At 38.3% G+C, this 14,686-nt stretch overlaps 1 protein-coding gene across 5 annotated transcripts in view; it reads left to right on the top strand.

Moving 5' to 3' along the window:
• The window catches only part of ksr1a (kinase suppressor of ras 1a), a 44,041-nt gene that overhangs the window by 12,330 nt on the left and 17,025 nt on the right, over nucleotides 1-14,686 (top strand). For all 5 annotated transcript variants that reach the window (XR_012337770.1, XR_010530440.2, XR_012337769.1 and 2 more), the window contains exons 2-4: nucleotides 6,714-6,854; nucleotides 10,975-11,122; nucleotides 11,309-11,771. Coding sequence is in view for 1 of the 5 variants with exons in the window: in XM_065260605.2 (XP_065116677.1) it covers nucleotides 6,714-6,854; nucleotides 10,975-11,122; nucleotides 11,309-11,771 (752 nt within the window). In the remaining 4 variants the exon portion in view is untranslated. The remainder of the gene's footprint in view (nucleotides 1-6,713; nucleotides 6,855-10,974; nucleotides 11,123-11,308; nucleotides 11,772-14,686) is intronic.

Raw genomic sequence — 14,686 nt, 5'->3', positions numbered from 1 at the left:
CAAAAACAAACAGATAATTCCGCGCGACCGCACAACAGAAACCCGCCGATCCGCGCAATGCGCGGCAGCCCGCCAGCCCGCCAATCCCGTGAAGCCAGCCACAACTCACATCACTGAGGCACTATGGTTTAAAAGGATGTCGTGATTTTCGGAAATACAGTCAGTCAGGTGCAAAATGTACAGCGCCGTCAAAAGTTCAATGGATTATCATCTCATATTTAAACATCAAATGTCAAGAGATACCAGAGAGCCATACAGCATTACCATTACATCTTGACTGAGGTAAGAGGACGACACGACACAGCTAAACGCGCATGATAGCAAAATACTTAAAGCTGCTTAATGTTATGAAGCTTGAACTTTGACTGGACGTGTTTAAAAGTGCGCTGTTTTTGATGCACATCCACAAAGGGAGTTAAACTTTCTTTTTTTTTAGATAACTTAGTTGAAACCTTAGTTGAAGTCTTGCATTTTATGCAGATAGATGCACGTTGTATATTTATGTTGTATAAAGGCTTAATATTATGCAGAGTGCGTCAAATAGAAAGGGCTTCGGTTTGTGTTTATTAACCCTTTAGTTTCACTTCATCACGCAGCTTTTCCTGTTAGAGGTTTCTGTTAAAAACATTTAATTCATTAATAATCTAGTTTGTTTTCATTGTTCTGTCGTAGTTTCTTCAAAATTAAGTTTTATTTGAGTTTTTTAATCAAAATATTTTCATTTTCACCATGACGTGTACGCCCCGCCCCTTTGATTGCCCCGCCCCCAGTTAATCGAGTACTCGTTCTTCAGACCTATGGATTAATCGAAATGAAAAAATGACATAAATGCACATCCCTATTAATTTGACACTTGACTTGACTTGGCTTTTAACTTGACACTTGACTTGACTTGGCTTGGGTTTTATCTTTACACTTGACTTGACTTTTAACTTGACACTTGACTTGACTTGGCTTGGGTTTTATCTTTACACTTGACTTGACTTTTAACTTGACACTTGACTTGACTTGGCTTTTGACTTTACTTAACTTGATTTTTGACTTAACTTGGCTCTTAACTTGACTTGACTTTTGACTTGGCTCGGCTTTTAACTCGACACTTGCCTTGGGTCGGCTTTTAACTCGACACTTGCCTTGACTTGGCTTTTAACTTGACACTTGCCTTGACTTGCTTTTTAACTTGACATTTGACTTGACTTGGCTTTTAATTTGACACTTGACTTAACTTGGCTTTTAATTTGACACTTGACTTGACTTGGCTTGGCTTTTAACTTGACACTTGACTTGACTTTTAACTTGACACTTGACTTGACTTGACTTGGCTTTTGACTTTACTTAACTTGACTTTTGACTTAACTTGGCTTTTAACTTGACTTGACTTTTGACTTGGCATGGCTTTTAACTTGACACTTGCCTTGACTTGGCTTTTAACTTGACACTTGACTTGGCTTTTATCTTTACACTTGACTTGACTTGACGTGACTTTTGACTTGGCTTGGCTTTTAACTTGACACTTGCCTTGACTTGGCTTTTAACTTGACACTTGACTTGACTTGGCTTTTAACTTGACACTTGACTTGACTTGGCTTGGCTTTTAACTTGACACTTGACTTGACTTGATTTGACTTGGCTTTTGACTTGACTTAACTTGACTTTTGACTAAAGTTGGCTTTTAACTTGACTTGACTTTTGACTTGGCTTGGCTTTTAACTTGGCACTTAACTTGACTTGGGTTTGAACTTGACGACTTTTGACTTGACTTGACAACTTTTGACTTGACACGACTTGACTTGGCTCTTGACGTGGCTTGGCTTTTAACTTGACACTTGACTTAACTTGACTTGACTTGGCTCTTTGCTCTTGGCTTGACTTGGCTTTTGACTTGGCTCTTGACTTGACTTGGCTTTTGACTTGGGTCTTGACTTGAGACTTGTGACTTTTTTGGTGTTCACAGAGCCATGAGAAATATTTATAGAGAAATTCTGTTTCTTCAGTCTCACAGAATTTGAAATGGTGTGCTCTAGGGCTGTAACGATAGATTGTGTGACCCATTAAAAAGGCCTGTCTAAAATCGAATCTGCATCGCTGCATCGCAATTCTGTGTTTCATATGCAGCTTGTGCGTGAACTATGGCGTTTTGGTCAGTAAGAAGTCCTTATCAATCTAAAATCATTATGAGTCTGAGTCGTTTATTACGTGCATTTAAAAAAGGAACACTCGTTAAACAAAGTCATTCAAAATATTCTTTATTATCATGAAAATACCTGAAACAATTTGAAGAACAGCGATATAAATATTCCTGTAGACATTTCCTGGAATAGGATTTGTAACGCTACTTCTTCTGTGGCACAAGTGGCGTTTCTGCACGAGTGCGCCCCCTGGCTTTTGGATGTGGCGACATTTCACCGTAATTCATTCAAATTCATTCATTGAGGAAACGCGCATTTGCACGATAAATCGTTACAGCCCTAGCGTGCTGTGATGATAGCGGCAATTTTCATCATGTTTGTGGTCTCTCACATTTAAAAAATCTGATAGGGGTTCGTGTTGAAATCGTGTTAAGCTGAGTAAAGGAAGTCATATACATCTGGGATGGCATAAGGGGGAATAAATTCTGAGAGAATTTTCATATTTGTAAGTTCTACTGGCCACTATATCAATATACAGAATTTATACATGAATATCTCTGTAATTGCTCTCTTTGGTTTAGTGAAGTGGTTCAGTAGTGAAATGTGCAGTAGTGTATGTGAGCAACAGACGAGACCTCATACTATTGAATGGCTATAAACCTTTCTGTAAATGCTGAATTCTGAGTGCTTTTAAAAGAAAAGCCAGACCTAGAGCACTTGACACACATTTTCGTCATGACTGCAGTAGATAAAAGCTTTTCAGTGGCAGTTGAGCTTTATTGATTGGAGTGCTTGTTGTCCTCTGTGTAATTAGCATTTAGCTGTTAGCAACTGAGATTTAATTGGTTGTTTATCACCCCTGACCCACTGCTAGGTGTTTTCCACAGGCGTCCTCCCACACGGGTGACCTCTGATCCTGTCTGCTGTCTTCTATGAGACACGCGTCTGCAGATCTGGAGGCTTTTGTTAGCTTCTGCCGTGGCAGCGTTCTCAAGGTCTTATTCTTTATTATTGAAGTGTGTGCGAGTGAGAGAGAGATAGACAGAGTGTGCGCTGAAGGTACTTGAGAGGTTGTTTGTTGAAGGGCTTCCACCTGTTCAGGTATTTTTCACTCAGTTTGAATCGTAACCGAGATAAAGAGAGAGAACCTTCAGCCAGAAATTCTCTGAATTAAAGATCTAATTACTACTACAGTGCAAAAAACCTGCAAATGTCTTCTTATATTTTAAGTGCATAGGGATTAAGGATGTAAGGATCAATATTGGAATTAGTTTATATATAATAGGCAGGGATTGTTTTTAATGTTTATGTTATAATGAATATATGGAGATAATTTTGTGCAAACAGAGGTCAGTATAAGTATATAGAGATCAGCTTTAGTACATAAGAGGTTAGTCTCAGAGGCCACATTTAGGTATGTAAGGATCAGCTTTAATATGTGAGAATTAGTATTAGTATGTACAAGATCAGTTTTTAGTATGCAGTTGGTCAGTTTTTTGTATGTAAGGATCAGTTGTAACATGAGGGGATATTTTTTTATGCAGGTAGTTAATTGTTCGTATTAGTTTGTAGGGCATCAGTATTAGTATGTAGGGATCCTTTGTAGTATATAGGAGGTGGGTTTTGGTATGTAGGTGGTTAGCTTTATGCATGAAAGGATCAATTTTATTATGTAGAGGGTCAGTATAAGTATAAAGAGATTGGCTTTAGTACATAAGAGGTTAGTCTTAGTATGTAAGGGGCCAAATTTAGGTATGTAAGGATCAGCTTTAATATGTGAGAATTAGTATTAGTATGTAAAAGATCAGTTTTTAGTATGCAGTTGGTCAGTTTTTTGTATGTAAGGATCAGTTGTAGCATGAGGGGATAATTTTTTTATGCAGGTGGTTAATTGTCCGTATTAGTTTGTAGGGTGTCAGTATTAGTATGTAGGGATCCTTTGTAGTATATAGGAGGTGGGTTTTAGTATGTAGGTGGTTAGCTTTATACATGAAAGGATTAATTTTAGTATGTAGAGGGTCAGTATAAGTATATAGAGATCAGCTTCAGTACGTTAGAGGTTAGTCTTAGTATGTAAGAGGCCACATTTAGGTATGTAAGGATCAGCTTTACTGATTTTAATGCATACCCACGGAACTTTTCTCAGCCAATCAGAATACAGCATTTAATGGTTTAATTAGTTGTAACGTAGGGGGGTCGGTTGTAAGTTTTAAGTTATCGGTATAGGGTTAGTAAGTACATGGGGGGGGGTTACAATTTGGTATGAAAGAATACATTTAATCAAGTTTAGTAAGTAAGGGGTCAGTTATTAGTATGAAACGGTCATAATAAGTATGTGGGTAGGTCAATGTTAGTGTGTAAGGGTGTCAGATTTTATTATGTAAAGTCAGTTTTTGTATGTACGTATGGGGTCAATTTTAGGGTGTAGAATATAGGGGGACAGATTAAGTATGTAGGCATCGGGGATAGTATGTACTAGTGTATAGGGATCAGCTGTAGTATTTAGGGTGGCAGTTTAAGTATGTAGGGGTCGCTGTCAGTATGTAGGGTGTCTGTTTTAGTGTGTAAGTATTCGTTTTAGAAATTAAAGGAACAGTATGAAAGAAATTTATATCAATTAATCATAAAATGGCCCTGGTATGTCACTAGACATTAAGAAATCATTTTTATTTCCAATACTTATATCACTCACAACAGTGGTCTGGCCAGGATATTGTCATTTAAAAATTGGAGTTGCAGCCTTCAACTGATGTTTATGTTGTCATTTTGTATATTGACCACCAGTTGTGTGATTGCAGTACCAGTTTTAGCCACAAGTTTTGTGATTGCAATACCAGTTTTGGCCACAATCCTACATACTGTTCCTTTAAAGGTCAATATGGTGAATAATTTTAGAAGCAGGGGTTGTCTTAAGAAAGTGGGGAGCATTTTAAATATTTAGGGATTATTTTGCAGAATTTAGTAGGCATGAATTTGAGTTTAGAGATTGGTTTGTCTGTGGATTTATGTTTGAGTATTTTGGAATCTCTTTAAATAAGGAGCCATTAGTTTCTGTATGCATTTGTCAATGCAGATATCAGTTTGAGCAAGCATTTTAAATATTTATAGTTGGGTATGAGATCAATTTGTGTTTGTATATATCATTCAATCAGTCTATTTATGTGACAGGATATCCTTATGTCCTTTATGTATCGGCTTTATGACAATGAGGATTTAAGGATGAAATGGCCTGGCTGTCGCATGTATAAACTTGCTGTTCTCAATAAAGCAGTGATATGGGTGGGTGGCAGGGGGATGTGTGACAGGATGAATCGTTTTTATGGCCGTCGGCCTCATGGTAACGGCCTCCTCGTGCGTCAGTGAGCTTCTGACCTGAACTGTCGCAGCAGGTAAGCCCTTTTCTCCTCCTTCCCCCTCCCTCTTTCTCTCCTCCCTTGTTTCTCTCCCTGCGTCATTGGTGCTCCTGTTCTGCTTAGGTGTCTGTGCAGCCCCGTCCTTGTTAAAAACTGGCGAGATGCAGACAAGAAGAAGTAATAGGTGAGGTCTGCATCAGCCCTGCTAAAATAAGAAAGGCTTAGTCCTGCGTGAATTTAATGCTGGCTGTTGCTGATTCGGTGCTGGTGCACAGCTGGCAAAAACTGCAGCATGGTCTTGGTTGACCATAGGGGAGGTTAAACTAGTTAAGAAGCTTTACTAGGGACACCTGCATACCAAGCATGACGGTGGTCCACGACCTCCTGAGCGTGTTGCTGAATCCGAGTCAGCATTTCAGATGAAAATTTTCCTAGTATGTTTTGTTAAGGATTCGGGAATTCTCCCTACTGTGTTAATTATTCAAACCTATCCCTATAGCTGAAAAAGGGAAAGTCCTGCAGACGTAGGAGAGATCAGCCCATGCGAATGCATGCATCGTGGCGGGGGGCAGTGGCCGTGTTTGTCGAGACGGACCGCTGCCTTAGCCTCCGTGTGAACTCTGCGTCTTGCCGAGCCGTGATGTCAGAATGCTGCCGTCGTCAGCGCGATGTGTCGATGACACCCGGTTGCCATGCCAGCAGAATAGTCGCCCCCATGAGGAGGTCTGCAGCTCCCTTCCATATAATAACGGTTATTTATAGCTGACAGCCCTGTTTGCTGAAGGGGAGCACAAAGGGAGAGAGAGAAAAAGAAATCCAGTCAGATTTTGAACTGCGTGCACTGTGATGTTCTGATATTATTCAGACTCGCATGTGCTGCGATTTATCCGCGACTGAAGCAGAAATCTGTCATTTCATGTACAACTTCTCACTAATGCAATGCAAAGCTTTGGATTGGTGCTCATGCATATATTTTTTAACCCTGTTTCTGCAAACCAAAAAAATGTGAATCGTCCATTCCTGTAGCTCAACTGAGCATCGTCTTAGCAGACAAAGGTTGTGGGTTCGAACACATCACCCACTTCAAATAAAAGATCTGTTCAAACAGCTGTGATTTGTCCCTCAGTTAAATATATATAAAACCGCAGAGGCAATAAAGGCCACAATCAGGCCACGCCCCCTTCTGACCAGCCCCTACCTCATCTGCTTTGTCCTCTGCTGCCCCCTGCAGGTCAAGCTTATGAAGTACATCTGTAAACAACTGCAGTGCAAGCAGAAAGTGCCAGACACAGAGCGGCCGGCGGCCCTGGACAGCTACCCACGACTGGTAGACTGGTTACGAACCATCAACATCAGACCTGAGCTTATAGAGGTAACGTTTGTGTGTTTTTGGAAAAGTGGGACTGTTTTACTTGAATGTCACTCACTGGTTTTCCTGAAGATATATGCAGAATTTAACCCAAGCACTGATCATGTTTGTATGTGATTTAAGTATTGCACATACTGAACTGCCCGAACGTTTGGATTTATGAAATGATGGCCAGGTTATTTGAACTAGACAGAATAATTTTTGATGACGTTTTAAACAAGTTTTATTGACAATATTGGCAAAAAGCCCAGACATTAAAAGTCTGTAGTCCCATGTAGCAACTTGTAAGCCCCCATTTAAAGAAACATAAAAGCTTTTAAAAGTCATGAGTGGGGGTATTACTGGTGTGTACTTATGTTGTAGAATAAAACATAAAAATATCTTGGGCTTATGTTAACCCAAGATCTTATTTAAGGCGTGGAATGAAAACCTTGTTGTTTTAGATGCAGTGAAAAAAGAGCTTTTAAGTCAGACACTTCACCAGTCTCGCAGTACAGTCGACCACAAATGTCACCAGAGTTCGCAGATTATATCGCGGATAAAATATATGCAACTGAAATGCCAATATATGCATTCACATAAAGATGTTTATAAGGAGAATCAACAAAGGTGAACTGTTTATTACTGAAAAAGGCTACACAGTACAAATAAATCAGCACTAATACAAAAGTTAATAAAATATAGGTAGTGGAGTTTTTAGAAGTAAGAAGTCATCAGCTGACATCCCGGCCAATGAGCATTAACTCTTTCCAGCAATTAACTTATCAATTAAGAGAAAACGCTTCCCTGCCAATGACGGGTTTTTCCATATTCCCACTTTTATCCACCAGGGGGTGCTCTTACCCAACTTATAAAACCCAGAAGTATCTTTTTAGGGCAAACAGAAGCAAAATTATTTGCGTCGAGCCCTGATGTGTTTTTACAAAACTTCATAAGACTGGGGCCCCCTGGCACCATTTTGGGCCCCCCCAGTTTGGCAACCATTGTATATTAGCAAATTTGAATATCACATTTTCAGCAGAAACATCATTCCAGAGATAGAGTAAGTTTAGATTTTTTGGTTTTGATGAAAGATTAATGTTAAAAGCATTTTTCGAAGAAGTACTTAAAAAATTAAAACAGAAATGTTAATTTCATGCTTACAAACTGTATTACTGCAACACTTAAAGATGCAGTGTGTAATTTTTAGAAGGATCTCTTGACAGAAATGCAAAATAATATACAAAACTATATTATCAGGGGTGTATAAAGGCCTTTTTATAATAAACTGTTATGTTTTTATAACCTTAGAATGAGACATGTTTATCTACATACCCCTTACGTGGAAGTCGCCATTTTGTGCCGCCATGTTTCTACAGAAGCCCTTAATGGACAAACTTTTTTTACGAAGTTGTCTTTGGCAATTACATGATTTTCCACTGGATGCCGCTAAAGTTTACACACTGCACATTTAAGTTAAAACGGTTGTGTGTGTCTATTTTTTAAACACTCCTAAAGTTATCAAGATGCTGATTTGTTTTACACAGTCACTCTTTCTCTCTTTTTCTCTCTCTCTCTCTCCCTCTCTCTCACTGCCCCCTCCAAATTCTCAAGACACGTGACCTATTAGACTAATTAATCTGATTTCCTGACTGAAATCCAAACCTGACTGATACACTGAGCTCCTGAGGCTGCAGAGATATAAGCATCTCTCACGGGATCATCATTTCATGTGAATATCACATCACGAACATCAAATTTTGCTTCAGGTGTTTAATCTGACCTCAGTGCAGCTATCTTTGTTTAGATCAGGCACTTATGGCTTAATTCCGAGTTTATTCCTTTTGTCAAACCGAATTCTGGGTTGTTTGCCTTATTTGCTGCTGTTATATACATTATGGGGCCGTGGAGATATGAAGTAGGCCTAACTGATCATATCACCCATATGAGCAATGTAGACTAACATGTTGGAGCGACTCTTTCCCAGTTCAGTTCCATTTGAAGTCATCAAATATAATGTTTGGTCACAAGTAGCACGCGACTATCAGTGTTTGCCACAGAAGTGAAAACGACAAAAACGGATTGTGGATATAAAGTCATAACCCACAACACTGACCTCGCCGCATGGCAGTTTAGAAGTAACTTCCGTTTACTTACCAAGTTTACCGTTATTTCGTCACTGCGTGTGTGAACAGCACATTTACTGGTAAAGTCATTCTGGTAAATTCAAGGTAGTTACCGAAATTACTGTGTGAAAGAGGCTTATGTCATCTGTTTGGTTTGTGATTTTATTGTGCATTTTTAATGAATTAAACAGGAGGATGGCTGACACCCCAGAGGCATTGTTCTTTTAATAAACAACTCTGTATATTATAAAAAAAGGACTTTCACTATGTATGTGACACAGAGGAGAGCGAGCGAGCGAGCAAGGGAAAGACAGAGAGAGAGAGAGGCTGACTCAGCATGTTGTATGATTAGAGTTGATGTATCTGGGGTCTGTTGGGATTGTGGCCGAACTGCCCATTTTCGAATTCCTCCGCTCTTCTCAGGGATATTAAACTGCAAAGCATACAAACACAAAACTAACACATACAGTACTGTCTCACACATATATAAACACACACATATGTAACAACTTTAGTAGTCCTCAAATTTTGTTTTTCTCATGAATTCCAAGAAATATCTTGGCCATGTAAAAACAAAAGACTAAAATTCAAAGGGTCAAGACACTTTTATGGAAAGATTGACAATGTTTATTGAAATAACTGCATATTATTTTATGTTCTGTTTATAACTTTGCTGGCAAAATTGTCTATGTCCAAAGATATTAGATATAGCAAGTAGGGATCGACCAATATGGATTTTTCAGTGCCGATGCCGAAACCGATTTTTGTTGCATCAGCCTTAGCTGATGACCGATACAGGCTGTCGATTTTCTTAATCCAATATTTGGAGCCGATACTGCTTTTGCTCACTCAATTTAAATGAAAATTTCATGTTGTTAAAAAGAGATGTTATTAGTTTGGACAGTTCTTACATTTATTTATGTCTAGGACAAGTCTAATCCCTGTTCGGGAAACTGCCCCATAGAGATGAGAAATAAAAACCTGCTTTGTTCAGCTATAATCAGCTGTTAGGCCGAGCTTTCGATGTTGTCATGGAAAGGTTGGTTGTTTTTAGTCGCATGACCTGCAATCGCTTGCGGCTTCCAGCACTCTGTCGTTAAATAATGGCATAAAAAAATCGGCAAACACGGCAGCCATGTATCGGCCGATGCCGATACACATAAAACTCGCAAATATCCGTCGGCCGATATATCGGTTTATCCCTAATAGCAAGATGTGGAACTGCTATAGAGTGACGAAGGGATGACGTATTTTAACTCTTTCCCCGCTAACGTTTTCAAAAAAAGTTGCCAGCCAGCACCAGCATTTTTTATGATTTTCACAAAAGTTGAATGTCTTCCAGAAAATGTTAGTTATTAAAATATATAAACATACAATATATTACATGAAAGAAAAGACCCTCTGCTTTCAAGTAAAAAAGGTTTCATGCTACCTATATTTGTTCTTTTATATCACCTCTCAAATATGGGTAGGTTTCTTCAAAAATACCAAATTTTGACCAAAAAGCATTTTATGAAGGACTTTTGATAAAGATTCAGAGCGATGATAAAAACATACATGGACATACAGCTGTTTTCCCTAGGGCGATAGTTTTGGGTTGTATAAGTTGTGGAAGGGCTCCACCTGGTGGATAATAGCGGTATTGTGGATTGCCAGAAATAGTCGTCATTGGCAGGGAAGCGTTTTCTCTTAATTGACGAGTTAACTCATCAATGGCAGGGAAAGAGTTAAATGTAAATTTTTAAGCAACATGCAAAACACGCAGCAGTGTCCACAACAACCAATAAGGTTGAACTCTTTCTCTCCATCTAGTTTTAGTTTTAAAATTTCATATAGATAATTTATTATAGCATGATAAAATTGCCGTTTTGTAGGTTTGAGCAAAAATGTGCATAATTGAAAAAATTATGCTGTCAATTATTTTCTCTCTCTCTCTCTCTCTCTCTCTCTCTCTCTCTCTCTCTCTCTCTCTCTCTCTCTCTCTCTCTCTCTCTCTCTCTCTCTCTCTCTCTCTCCAGGCAGTGAGCAAGAAGCTGTCATTGGATGCTCTGCTGCAGATGCCCAGCAGTCAGGTGCAGGAAACCATGAGAAGGTTGGGCTCGAGTTCAGGGGAGTGTACCAGACTATGTGCTGCTCTTAACTGTTTGAAGAGTGCCTCTGAGTCCGGTGAATAGACTTGTCTTGTATTTGTGTGCGTCAAACATAAACAAACAGATTAATATGCATTTTTATAACCTATAACCATTTTTGGAGACCCCCTTATCTTCAAAGTTTGATCAAAGTCAGCTATTACTTGTGAGATTTGTAAACTCTTCTTGTTAAATCTCATAAAAGTGTGTTTGTCAACTACAGGGGAGTTTAAAGAGGAAAGCCATTGCTGGTTCTCCGAACCCACGAGGCGAGACAGTGGCGGTTTGACTCCGGTGGATCAGATGCCGTTACTAGGAACTTCCCTACGTTCCCACAGTCCATCACCTTTGGTCCGCCCCCCAACCACCCCCTCCACCCCTCTCGCCACCTGCCTGTATCCCCGCTACATCCTATCACCCAGTGAACCTCATATTTCTCACGGTTACGCTGAGAGTCTGACCGACCCCAGTCCTTATTATACCTCTCGACCCGTTCGACTTCACGGTCACACCTCGACTCCACCCATAACCCCGCCCTCGAGGAGAAGGCACCGCCTTAAGCCTCCGTGCACACCCCCTCCTCCCTCGCGCAAAGTTTTGCACCTCCTTCCCAACATCACGCTGACCCGAAGCAAGAGTCACGAGAGCCAGCTCGGACACCGCATCGAGGACACACCCACAAACAAGTACGTCATGAGAAAAACAATGTTATGTGTACATGTATGAGTGCTAAATCTGATCTTGAGAGTCGTGTCTTTTTTCGAGTGACTAATAACAATCTGTGATGATCACTAACACAATACTGTCACCACAGAATTACGACACACTTCCTGCCTGCTGTTTTATTATATTTGTGCAATATGTTATGAATGCCAGTATTCTGATGACTAGAAGTGTTCAATATTAATCTGGATAAACTGGTAAAATAGCACAAACTACCATTATGTATCACAATTAACATCACAGTACTTGCAATTAATATGTTCAATTAATAGACTGAGCAGGCAAAGTTATGGGCTAATGCCAACAAGTGCATCCCAAAAATTCATAGCCCTCAGACAAAATTTGGAAGGTGTGCCCTTATAAACATGCAGTGTAGGGTTTTTATTATTAACTAAAACTATTAAAAACATGCCTGTTACTTAAAATGAAATAAAATATAGGCCTAAATATTAGTTTAAAGGGGATATATCATAAAATCTTTCTTTTTCAATGTTTAAGTGCTATAATTAGAAAATGTAAAAAAGAACCAGTAACTTTGTTTTGGTAAAACATTCTCTGCAAGCATGTTAAAAAATAGGTAATTGAAATTTGGCTCCCCTTGTGATGTCAAAAGTGGATATTATTATGATAATACTGCCCGTCAATCTGCACTATCTGACCACGGCACTGCCATTAATTCAAGAGAGAGAGAGAAAAAATAATCGACAGCACAATTGAGTTTCAATTTGAACAAACCACTATCATTGTGATCAGTGTTTGCATTCCATCAGCTCATTTGCATTTAAAAGGACACACCCAAAAACGGCACAAAAGTGGGAATTTTAACATGATATAATAAATTATCTACAGTAAATGATATTTTGAGCTAAAACTTTACATATGTACTCTGGGGACACCAAGGATTTATTTTACATCTTAAAAAAATCTTGTGACATGTCCCTTTAACTCTTTCCCTGCCAATCTTTTTTTTTTTTTAAGTTGTCAGCCAAAAGTGTAATGCCTTCCAGAAAATATCAAATGAAAGAACACATCATCTGCTTTCAAACAACAACAAAAAAAGTTTCATCCAACTTTCATTAGCTCTCTTTTTATCACCTCTCATATATTGGTAGGTTTCTTCAAAAACATCAAATTTTGAGCAAAAAGCAATAAAATTTTTGGTAAGGACTTTTCGTAGACAGCAGATTCAGAGCGATCCTCAAAACATACACGGACATACAGCTGTTTGCCACTAAGGCGATACTTTCGGGGTTTATAAGTTGCGAAAGAGCGGCACCTGTTAAACAATAGCGGTATTGCGGAAAGCCGGAAATACTCGTCATTGGCAGGGAAGTGTTTTCTCTTAACTCATTCCCCGCCAACCTTTTTTAAAGTTGCCCGCGGCGCGAGCATTTTTTGTGATTTTCACAAAAGTTTCACAAAATGCTTTCTAGGAAAAGTTTCTTCTAAAAATATATAAACATACAAATAAATCAAATGAAAGAACAGACCCTCTGCTTTCAAACAAACAATAAACAAATAAACAACTTAACTCATTCCCTGCCAACCTTTTTTAAAGTTGCCCGTGACGCGAGCATTTTTTTGTGATTTTCACAAAAGTTTCACAAAATGCCTTCTAGGAAAAGTTTCTTCTAAAAATATATAAACATACAAATAAATCAAATGAAAGAACAGACCCTCTGCTTTCAAACAAACAATAAACAAATAAACAACTTAACTCATTCCCTGCCAACCTTTTTTAAAGTTGCCCGTGACGCGAGCATTTTTTTGTGATTTTCACAAAAGTTTCACAAAATGCCTTCTAGGAAAAGTTTCTTCTAAAAATATATAAACATAAAAATAAATCAAATGAAAGAACAGACCCTCTGCTTTCAAACAAACAATAAACAAATAAACAACTTAACTCATTCCCTGCCAACCTTTTTTAAATTTGCCCGTGACGCGAGCATTTTTTTGTGATTTTCACAAAAGTTTCACAAAATGCCTTCTAGGAAAAGTTTCTTCTAAAAATATATAAACATAAAAATAAATCAAATGAAAGAACAGACCCTCTGCTTTCAAACAAACAATAAACAAATAAACAACTTAACTCATTCCCTGCCAACCTTTTTTAAATTTGCCCGTGACGCGAGCATTTTTTTGTGATTTTCACAAAAGTTTCACAAAATGCCTTCTAGGAAAAGTTTCTTCTAAAAATATATAAACATACAAATAAATCAAATGAAAAAACAGACCCTCTGCTTTCAAACAAACAATAAACAAATAAACAACTTAACTCATTCCCTGCCAACCTTTTTTAAAGTTGCCCGTGACGCGAGCATTTTTTTGTGATTTTCACAAAAGTTTCACAAAATGCCTTCTAGGAAAAGTTTCTTCTAAAAATATATAAACATACAAATAAATCAAATGAAAGAACAGACCCTCTGCTTTCAAACAAACAATAAACAAATAAACAACTTAACTCATTCCCTGCCAACCTTTTTTAAAGTTGCCCGTGACGCGAGCATTTTTTTGTGATTTTCACAAAAGTTTCACAAAATGCCTTCTAGGAAAAGTTTCTTCTAAAAATATATAAACATAAAAATAAATCAAATGAAAGAACAGACCCTCTGCTTTCAAACAAACAATAAACAAATAAACAACTTAACTCATTCCCTGCCAACCTTTTTTAAATTTGCCCGTGACGCGAGCATTTTTTTGTGATTTTCACAAAAGTTTCACAAAATGCCTTCTAGGAAAAGTTTCTTCTAAAAATATATAAACATACAAATAAATCAAATGAAAGAACAGACCCTCTGCTTTCAAACAAACAATAAACAAATAAACAACTTAACTCATTCCCTGCCAACCTTTTTTAAAGTTGCCCGTGACGCGAGCA

This window comes from Paramisgurnus dabryanus, chromosome 10, assembly GCF_030506205.2.
Source record: "Paramisgurnus dabryanus chromosome 10, PD_genome_1.1, whole genome shotgun sequence".
Classification (NCBI taxonomy): Eukaryota; Metazoa; Chordata; class Actinopteri; order Cypriniformes; family Cobitidae; genus Paramisgurnus; species Paramisgurnus dabryanus.
The sequence above is the reverse complement of the archived record's forward strand: the minus strand, read 5'-3'. Positions and strand labels throughout refer to the sequence as shown.